General features: G+C 30.4%; 2 protein-coding genes across 2 annotated transcripts; one reads left to right on the forward strand and one right to left on the reverse strand.

Annotated features, from left to right (window-relative positions):
• Window positions 1-310: 310 nt before the first annotated feature.
• Window positions 311-6,250, reverse strand: LOC146998559 (uncharacterized). The gene is made up of 3 exons (XM_085811069.1): window positions 5,625-6,250; window positions 4,742-4,894; window positions 311-1,762 (listed from the first exon to the last, which is right to left on the reverse strand). Exons 2-3 carry the CDS (start codon window positions 4,783-4,785, stop codon window positions 1,294-1,296), a joined length of 513 nt encoding a protein of 170 aa, XP_085667195.1. The 5' UTR covers window positions 4,786-4,894; window positions 5,625-6,250; the 3' UTR covers window positions 311-1,293.
• Window positions 6,251-6,295: 45 nt separating this feature from the next.
• Window positions 6,296-11,125, forward strand: LOC146998560 (uncharacterized). The gene is made up of 3 exons (XM_085811068.1): window positions 6,296-6,838; window positions 7,569-7,689; window positions 10,654-11,125. The coding sequence occupies exons 1-3, from the start codon at window positions 6,688-6,690 to the stop codon at window positions 11,120-11,122; spliced, it is 741 nt and encodes a 246-aa protein (XP_085667194.1). The 5' UTR covers window positions 6,296-6,687; the 3' UTR covers window positions 11,123-11,125.
• The last annotated feature ends 269 nt before the right edge of the window (window positions 11,126-11,394 follow it).

Consider the following 11,394-nt stretch of genomic DNA (forward strand, 5'->3'; position numbering starts at 1 on the left):
TTACAGCTACTGGTTATGGCTATACCAGCATCATCAGATGAATGGGCTGTAATAGCAGAAGGTTTTGAATATAAATGGAATTTTCCCAACTGTGTTGGTGCAATCGATGGTATGTATTATGTCTTGCATTTCATATTTATTTGTCAGTGAGTGCTTTTGAAATACAAAAACTGCATTATATTAAAATTAGGCAAATGAAGATTCTTTTCAAAGATAAATATAAAATATTGCAGAATCATCTAACTTGATATATGAGCTGTCTTAAAATATCAAAAGACTGGAATTGTTTCATAATAAATAAATGAAAGTGTGAAATGAAAAACAAATTTTAATATAAAAAGGAATTTTTTTGCAAGTTTCTAATTTAAGACCTTTTTTAAGAACTGAATTTATTATTGGAAAAAGTATTTATATTAATTTTTATCATTAAAGTGTATATTATTTTTCTTTAGGCAATTAATAATTATTGCTTTTTTTTCCTTGTAGATAAGCATATCAAAATACAAGCTCCACCGTCAGCTGGATCAACATATTATAATTATAAGGGCTATAACAGCATAGTCCTAATGGCAGTGGCAGATGCTAGTTACACTTTCCTTTGTGTTGATTCAGGCAACTATGGACGCATCAGTGATGGTGGAATTTTCAGTAACTGTTCACTAGGTAAAGCTTTGGTTAGCGAAACTTTGTTTTCATTGCCAAATCCAACACCATTATTAAACAGTGATCGAGTTTTGCCTTTTGTATTTGTTGGAGATGAGGCTTTTCCACTCAGGAAAAATATTTTACGCCCTTATCCTGGCAAATTTCTGTCGAATGAAAGAAAAATTTTTAATTACAGACTTTCTCGAGCAAGGAGGTGCGTTGAAAATGCTTTCGGCATATTGGCGTCTGGGTGGAGAGTACTTCGTACTGAAATTGCCCTGAACCCAGAGCATGCTAATAAAGTAGTTTTGGCATGCTGTTGCCTTCATAATTACTTAATGAAAAATAAGTTGGGAAATGCAGCTAAGAAATACTGTCCAGTGAACTTTGCTGATTCTCTTCTTTCAAATGCCACCATTAAAGAAGGTATGTGGAGAACAGAAGAATTTACATGGCAACCTCTTGGCCGTCTAGGGGCCAATAATTCATCCCGTGCTGCATCTGCAGTTCGAGATAATTTTTGTGAATATTTTTCTGCAGAAGGAGCAGCAGTACCATGGCAAGAAAGGAAAGCATTTCTTGTGTAAATTTATTTTTTGAAAATATTTATGAAATATGTAAATAAAACAATAAAACAAATGATTAGTGTTATGTACAAATAATTTCATTTATTTCTTGCCATAATTTGTAAAAATTGTATTTTCGTTTCCAATTTTTTTCATCGGTCATTTTTTTCAAATCACTATGGAGACTCAATAAAAATAGTTTATCATCATCGTCATCATCATTTTCACATCGATGGTGATTTTTTAAATATTTATTTGTTTCATCAATAACAGAAAGCAATGAACTTTCAACTGTTTCTTTCTTTTTTCTTTTCTTCCCTCTAGGAGTATTTTCATCATTATTATTTGAATTAGTGTTATCTAAGATTTGTCTGGAGCTTGATGCAGGTGATAAAGGTGATTCACATGAGGGCATAACGTGAATAACAGATGGCTCCACATATTCAGGTTCTGTCGGATATTCAATATTATCTGAAGACTCGGAGACAACAGATTCTACTGTGAAATTAAGCTCCTCGAATTCTTTGTTTCCTTGAAAGTTTGCCTGTGTCCTGTTTACAAAGAAAACAAGGAAAAAAATCAAATGCATATGAAAAATATTTTTAATACATTAATGATTATTTTGTGATACAAAATAATACATATTATTTTGTAATTAGGTAGTGAAATAAGCAAATTTAGAATCTTATTTGTTACTGCATTAAATAGCTTATTTTTTAAGTTTTATTACTTATGAACTGCAGACAATTTAAATAGATCTTAAAATTTAGCATGAAAAATAATGTAAACCAAGAGTCTTCTTGCTTCAGTGTGATTACCTGAAACTAAAAAGCCTTTTTTTGTTAATTTGAATTATAACATCCCATTGGATTCTTTTCTTACATAATATTTTGTGTTTATTAATATTTGAAAGAATAATTTCTAAAAAAATACAGTTACATCCAGTTGTATGGGGTAATTCCTAGTCATTACGTTCTTGGAGCAATGCTGGATCACATTTTGTTTTTAATTAAAATAATATTTTATCAAATATGGGGAGGGGTGAAATCATCATCACCCTTTGAATCTTTTGTACTGGAATATACAACCAAATTGTCATATTTACTCACTAATAATTTTATCGTACAAATATGGAGAAGGCAAAATGACATGAATAATTTATTTTCCGACGTATGGTGCAAAATAAATAAGGTGTATTAGATACATTTAATTAAATTACATACATTACTGCAATAATTTATTATATGCATTAAATTATTATTACATATATGATTATATTATTCATTGAATTATATGTACACAGCATCGAGGTTTCCCGATTTCGCCTCATGCAAAGATTTTGGATTGCAGCGTTAGAATCACTGTTGCTGTAAAATGTCAACAGCTTTTCTTTATTTTTCCATATATCATACACAATCATGTCCCAATTCCATACCATTCTGCTATATAGAGGAGTAGCACCTGCCTCCATCTAATTTTCACTTTTTGCGTTACTGTCAATGCAGCGTGTTTACGTTTTTCAAAGTTGCAAGCAGTAAAATCATGAGTGTGTTTCTTATCTGTCATTGTATTAACAAGGACTGAAATTTAAAATATTCTTAATTTATCCACAAAATATCCGGATAAAAAAAAAGGCAGCACTAAACAATCTTGTGAAAATAACAAAGCTCAGAAAATACAACAACCTGAATCATGAACTTGAACAAAGAGTGAATCGTCTGCTTTTTTACCTCGATGCAGATTAGAAGGAAAAAAAACTTATCTTTTTTCTTAAACTTTTTATGTCAAAATTTGGTATTTCCATTATGACTCATTATTATTCAGTTATTATGACGTCATTATTCGGTAAGTATTTTTTCTTCGATATTTCGTACTCAATGTTGCAGTTTCCGAAACCAAGAAACTCAGAATATAAACTGAATGCTTATATTCTGAGAGGCAACGCGGATTTCAGGAGTTGGCGGATTTTCGGTATCTGCCTGTATTTGTAGACATTAAGATGAAAAAATGGAACAGATTATTGGACGTGGAATCGCATCTCAGATTAAAATTAACAACCAGGGAACAAAATTATGACAATCTGTCATCTCAGCACAAACAGTTTCATCCTTCTCATTAATCCAAATAAATGTTATTTATAATGTAACATTTATTTATATTAATGCCATAGAAAATCAAATTTATAATAGTGAAGATGAGCGGGATTATGAGTTAAATAACATGGATGTAATGGAGGCTGCAATTTAACAGTTGTGATGACAGTAGTGTTTTTGACAGTAACAATAATGTAGTATGCCCTAAATAGAGATGACTTTAAATGACTTCATATAGTAATTATAAAGAAATCAATATTTTAGATGAAAAAGAAGAATCTCTTGCCTTCATTGAAGAAATTTTGAATATGCATACAAAGCCCTTACGTAATAAATGAAAATATTGAGCCACTAATAACTCTTATTTCTTTTTATAGAAACACAATCACAAGAGAATTTTATCAAATTTTTTGTATCTTACAGTTTAAGACAATTTTATATAATCTTGGCTTACACATTTCACATTCTATAAATAAAAAAAAAGATCACTATACTTTGGGGACTGTTTTGAAAAATTTCATGCCATGAAAGATTTTAACATGTAATAATTTAAGCACATCTCCTTGATCTGATGGTATATATTATGATAATTAATCCCAGGCTTTATGTGTTAAGTGCAAAGTAATTTCATAAAATTAAAGCAGGTATGCATAATCTCAAACACTAACTTCTGAACATCAAAATGGTCAGTAACACATCAGTTTTGAGCTGTGTGAGTACAGAAATATGGGCATCAACTATAGAGGGATAAACTATAAAAAGAAATTGGCCACAAAAAGAAAAAAAAAAAACATATACAGACGAGTCTTCAAAATATTTAGAAACTCAGCTTTCAAAGGAAAGAGCAAGTGCTTTGTTTATATTATGCATATGCTGTACTTTGTTAATAAGTTTACATTGCAAAAATATTGGCCTATTTTTAATTGGAAAGATTACAAAAGTACAGAACAGCAAAGTTTCTACAACATTTTTTAAGGGTAAGAACTTCAGTTGGCCCAAACACGTTAGAAAAAAACTATAATGTGTAATACAGTTTTATTACAACACATTTACAAGGTGTTAAACCATTCATAACGAGTGATGAGGCAATAAATGTTAAAAAAAATTGTGTAGGAGAAGTTTTTGTTTTCCAGAGCGTAAATATTTGGATAGAATTTGAGTTATGGCAAAGCATATAAGGCAAAGCATATCTGCCTAAGGGGAGGAATTTCTTAAGTAAATTGGTTTATATCCACATATGTGACTATCTAACATATTTAATAAATTTATATCAATAAAGTTACAATTTTTGATTGCTAGTCAACCTAGGATAACTCCAAATAATCCATTTATGCTTTATAATATTACAGACTACTAACAAGTAAGATTGTATTGTTAATATGAAAATTTATCATTTTATATTTAACATAACTAAATAATTTGATTCTGAATATTTACCTTCGATGGCGGATACATGGATCCAAAAATGACATTTGGGGCATCAGATGCCATTGCTGCTCTGCAGACTCTGCACTAGCTCCACTTTTGCATTTTGTTTTTCTTCGGCTATATTGCTTACGCAGATTCTGCTACCGGTAATAACCTCTTCAACTGTGAAATTAAAAAAAATATAGTCAAAATTTTAATTCAACCACTGTAATTAATTACTGTTTAATTATTAATATTTTATGCAAACAATTATACTAATTATATGAGATTCAAAATGTATCCATATGAAAATGAAATATGGATCTTATATATTTATATATATGGATATTTATATATTTAGGGATTTTTTATGTATTTCGGAATAAACATTTGCATGAGAAATGAAGAAAATGTATTTCTGAAAATTGAGGAGGAAAACTTTAATCAAATTTTTACTACTGTTGATCTTCACACTTACTACTTTTACTTTCTTCTTCTCATAAGCCTTCAGTAACATGTTGCAAAAAAGAACAAACTAATGTAAAGAAAATAGCTAAAATTATGTAATCATCTGAATTGCTATAATTTGGGAAAAATTTTAAATATATATAATTGAAGGTTGCTGCATATAATTTTCATAGAACAGTGTACATTTAGATACATTTTAAAGCAGTTAATAAACTTTAATTTTAAAAAAATCCATCTACTGAGCTTATTTAAATTTTATGAAACTCAGATTTTCAGAAATGTTCTAAAATGCTATAATTTAACATATGTCAACAAATTTTTATCGTGTAATCGTTATTAAACCTATTTTGTACTTGAACAATTGCGTTAGCTGAAAGAGAACTAGAATAAAAGAGAGCACATTGCAATCCGAAAGGAGCAAAAAAATAAATAAATGGATACATACCATCTCGGTTCAGTCTTTCGGCAACCAGTAGCCAAGCAACGTCTTGTCCTCTTTTCATTCGATATTCTTTTTTTCTATTATCCCATAAAATCGGATGTTGTTGCACTTCTGCAATTAATTTGCAGTCAGACGTAGTCAAATCTTCCGCCATGTTTTTCGCTTAAAGCATCAACAAAACCCTTGTGATAGTTTGTAAGTCTGTGATGATCAAGGATCAAGGAAGTTAATTTACGGAGTGCGCTAGGCTAGGCCTTTAACTCCACATCATCAGAGATAGAATAATTACATCAAAAGAGGGGTTCATCTAATAAGGGAAGATTTTGAAGCCTAATTATAAAAATAAAAGCTTTTCAGATAATGCCTTCCGCATGAGAAAAAAAAAAAGGAAAACTCTTAGAAATTCTTTAAATTAAATTTTGTGTTTAAAAAGGGCCAGGAATAAATTTTGAGAGAGGAGTCAACATTCAAAAAGTTTTGAAAAGAATAAAAAGGTGCAATACATTTCCTTGATTCTTGATATCAACAGCAAAATAAAATCCTTAGGACAAGCAATCCGGAGAGTTGGGCAAAAAGGGCTGCGGGCGAAACCCGTTGGGCGGGTTCTAGTAGCAGTTCAGTGTGATACACTGAAGGAGGAGAAGAAAATTATTGGTCGCTATTTAGTGCGACGTTAAAAGGTCCCCTTAGGGAGTCGAAAGCAACCCGTTTAGCGGGTGGAGAAGAAGCTATTGAGAAATTAAGTGCAGTCGCGTGCGGCTGCGGAGATAGGTTGTCCCTTGTTAAAGAAACGTTAGAAGGCTCTTCTTAAAGAGTTAAAGAACAGGATTCCTCCGGTCAATGCCCTTACGCATTGTTAACGCTGGGGCGGTTGGGGTTTAGGAACGAGAGGTAAGCATCCACTTGGGCATCTGTATTCCAATACCGACGCCGTTTAAAAGGTAGTTGAGCATAATCAGGTAAGATTGCTCTGGGTCGCTTTTTAGAAAGTCTGTGATGAAAGCTTTGGCCAATCACAGACTTACAAATTATCACGAGGGTTTTGTTGATGCTTTAAGCGAAAAACATGGCGGAAGATTTGACTAAGTCTGACTGCAAATTAATTGCAGAAGTGCAACAACATCCGATTTTATGGGATAATAGAAAAAAAGAATATCGAATGAAAAGAGGACAAGACGTTGCTTGGCTACTGGTTGCCGAAAGACTGAACCGAGATGGTATGTATCCATTTATTTATTTTTTTGCTCCTTTCGGATTGCAATGTGCTCTCTTTTATTCTAGTTCTCTTTCGGCTAACGCAATTGTTCAAGTACAAAATAGGTTTAATAACGATTACACGATAAAAATTTGTTGACATATGTTAAATTATAGCATTTTAGAACATTTCTGAAAATCTGAGTTTCATAAAATTTAAATAAGCTCAGTAGATGGATTTTTTTAAAATTAAAGTTTATTAACTGCTTTAAAATGTATCTAAATGTACACTGTTCTATGAAAATTATATGCAGCAACCTTCAATTATATATATTTAAAATTTTTCCCAAATTATAGCAATTCAGATGATTACATAATTTTAGCTATTTTCTTTACATTAGTTTGTTCTTTTTTGCAACATGTTACTGAAGGCTTATGAGAAGAAGAAAGTAAAAGTAGTAAGTGTGAAGATCAACAGTAGTAAAAATTTGATTAAAGTTTTCCTCCTCAATTTTCAGAAATACATTTTCTTCATTTCTCATGCAAATGTTTATTCCGAAATACATAAAAAATCGCTAAATATATAAATATCCATATATATAAATATATAAGATCCATATTTCATTTTCATATGGATACATTTTGAATCTCATATAATTAGTATAATTGTTTGCATAAAATATTAATAATTAAACAGTAATTAATTACAGTGGTTGAATTAAAATTTCGGCTATATTTTTTTTAATTTCACAGTTGAAGAGGTTATTACCGGTGGCAGAATCTGCGTAAGCAATATAGCCGAAGAAAAACAAAATGCAAAAGTGGAGCTAGTGCAGAGTCTGCAGAGCAGCAATCCATGTATCCGCCATCGAAGGTAAATATTCAGAACCAAATTATTTAGTTATGTTAAATATAAAATGACAGATTTTCATATTAACAAAATACAATCTTACTTGTTAGTAGTCTGTAATATTATAAAGCATAAATGGATTATTTGGAGTTATCCTAGGTTGACTAGCAATCAAAAATTGTAACTTTATTGATATAAATTTATTAAATATGTTAGATAGTCACATATGTGGATATAAACCAATTTACTTAAGAAATTCCTCCCCATAGGCAGATAGACCTTATATGCTTTGCCATAACTCAAATTCTATCCAAATATTTACGCTCTGGAAAACAAAAACTTCTCCTACACAATTTTTTTTTAACATTTATTGCCTCATCACTCGTTATGAATGGTTTAACACCTTGTAAATGTGTTGTAATAAAACTGTATTACACATTATAGTTTTTTTCTAACGTGTTTGGGCCAACTGAAGTTCTTACCCTTAAAAAATGTTGTAGAAACTTTGCTGTTCTGTACTTTTTTAATCTTCCCAATTAAAAATAGGCCAATATTTTTGCAATGTAAACTTATTAACTAAGTACAGCATATGCATAATATAAACAAAGCACTTGCTGTTTCCTTTGAAAGCTGAGTTTCTAAATATTTTGATGAAGACTCGTCTGTATATGTTTTTTTTTCTTTTTGTGGCCAATTTCTTTTTATAGTTTATCCCTCTATAGTTGATGCCCATATTTCTGTACTCACACAGCTGAAAACTGATATGTTACTGACCATTTTGATGTTCAGAAGTTAGTGTTTGAGATTATGCATACCTGCTTTAATTTTATGAAGTTACTTTGCACTTAACACATAAAGCCTGGGATTAATTATCATAATATATACCATCAGATCAAGGAGTTGTGCTTAAATTATTACATGTTAAAATCTTTCATGGCATGAAATTTTTCAAAACAGTCCCCAAAGTATAGTGATCTTTTTTTTTATTTATAGAATGTGAAATGTGTAAGCCAAGATTATATAAAATTGTCTTAAACTGTAAGATACAAAAAATTTGATAAAATTCTCTTGTGATTGTGTTTCTATAAAAAGAAATAAGAGTTATTAGTGGCTCAATATTTTCATTTATTACGTAAGGGCTTTGTATGCATATTCAAAATTTCTTCAATGAAGGCAAGAGATTCTTCTTTTTCATCTAAAATATTGATTTCTTTATAATTACTATATGAAGTCATTTAAAGTCATCTCTATTTAGGGCATACTACATTATTGTTACTGTCAAAAACACTACTGTCATCACAACTGTTAAATTGCAGCCTCCAATAGTAATATTTACATCCATGTTATTTAACTCATAATCCCGCACATCTTCACTACTATAAATTTGATTTTCTATGGCATTAATATAAATAAATGTTACATTATAAATAACATTTATTTGGATTAATGAGAAGGATGAAACTGTTTGTGCTGAGATGACAGATTGTCATAATTTTGTTCCCTGGTTGTTAATTTTAATCTGAGATGCGATTCCACGTCCAATAATCTGTTCCATTTTTTCATCTTAATGTCTACAAATACAGTCAAATACCGAAAATCCGCCAACTCCTGAAATCCGCGTTGCCTCTCAGAATATAAGCATTCAGTTTATATTCTGAGTTTCTTGGTTTCGGAAACCGCAACATTGAGTACGAAATATCGAAGAAAAAATACTTACCGAATAATGACGTCATAACTGAATAATAATGAGTCGTAATGGAAATACCAAATTATTGACATAAAAACTTGAAGAAAAAAGATAAGTTTTTCCCTTCTAATCTGCGTCGAGGTAAAAAAGCAGACGATTCACTCTTTGTTCAAGTTCATGATTCACGTTGTTGTATTTTCTGAGCTTTGTTATTTTCACGAGATTGTTTAGTGCTGCCTTTTTTTTTTATCCGGATATTTTGTGGATAAATAAGGAATATTTTAAATTTCAGTCCTTGTTAATACAATGACAGATAAGAAACACACTCATGATTTTACTGCTTGCAACTTTGAAAAATGTAAACACGTTGCATTGACAGTAACGCAAAAAGTGCAAATTCTGTAAAAGATGGAGGCAGGTGCTACTCCTCTATTTATAGCAGAATGGTATGGAATTGCGACATGGAAAAATAAAGAAAAGCTGTTGACATTTTATAGCAACAGTGATTCTAACACTGCAATCCGAAATCTTTGCATGAGGCGAAATCGGCAAACCTCGATGCTGTGTACATATACAATGAATAATATAATCATATATGTAATAATAATTTAATGCATATAATAAATTATTGCAGTAATATATGTAATTTAATTAAATGTATCTAATACACCTTATTTATTTTGCACCATACTTCGGAAAATAAATTATTCATGTCATTTTGCCTTCTCAATATTTGTACGATAAAATTATTAGTGAGTAAATATGACAATTCGGTTGTATATTGCAGTACAAAAGATTCAAAGAGTGATGATGATTTCACCCCTCCCCATATTTGATAAAATATTATTTTAATTAAAAACAAAATGTGATCCAGCATTGCTCCAAGAACGTAATGACTAGGAATTACCCCATACAACTGGATGTAACAAACTGTATTTTTTTCGAAATTATTCTTGCAAATATTAATAAACACAAAATATTATGCAAGAAAAGAATCCAATGGGATGTTATAATTCAAATTAACAAAAAAAAAAAAGCTTTTTAGTTTCAGGTAATCACACTGAAGCAAGAAGACTCTTGGTTTACATTATTTTTCATGCTAAATTTTAAGATCTATTTAAATTGTCTGCAGTTCATAGGTAATAAAAATTAAAAAGTAAGCTATTTAATGCAGTAATAAATAAGATTCTAAATTTGCTTATTTCACTACCTAATTACTTTCTATCACAAAATAATCATTAATGTATTAAAAATATTTTTCATATGCATTTGATTTTTTTCCTTGTTTTCTTTCTAAACAGGACACAGACAAACTTTCAAGGAAACAAAGAATTCAAGGAGCTTAATTTCACAGTAGAATCTGTTGTCTCCGAGTCTTCAGATAATATTGAATATCCGACAGAACCTGAATATGTGGAGCCATCTGTTATTCACGTTATGCCCTCATGTGAATCACCTTTATCACCTGCATCAAGCTCCAGACAAATCTTAGATAACACTAATTCAAATAATAATGATGACAATACTCCTAGAGGGAAGAAAAGAAAAGACAAAGAAACAGTTAAAAGTTCATTGCTTTCTGTTATTGATGAAACAAATAAATATTTAAAAAATCACCATCGATGTGAAAATGATGATGACGATGATGATAAACTATTTTTATTGAGTCTCCATAGTGATTTGAAAAAAATGACCGATGAAAAAAATTGGAAACGAAAATACAATTTTTACAAATTATGGCAAGAAATAAATGAAATTATTTGTACATAACACTAATCATTTGTTTTATTGTTTTATTTACATATTTCATAAATATTTTCAAAAAATAAATTTACACAAGAAATGCTTTCCTTTCTTGCCATGGTACTGCTGCTCCTTCTGCAGAAAAATATTCACAAAAATTATCTCGAACTGCAGATGCAGCACGGGATGAATTATTGGCCCCTAGACGGCCAAGAGGTTGCCATGTAAATTCTTCTGTTCTCCACATACCTTCTTTAATGGTGGCATTTGAAAGAAGAGAATCAGCAAAGTTCACTGGA

This window comes from Stegodyphus dumicola, chromosome 2 (genome assembly GCF_044657685.1).
Source record: "Stegodyphus dumicola isolate Sdum_Otavi_A_Nest chromosome 2, ASM4465768v1".
Classification (NCBI taxonomy): Eukaryota; Metazoa; Arthropoda; class Arachnida; order Araneae; family Eresidae; genus Stegodyphus; species Stegodyphus dumicola.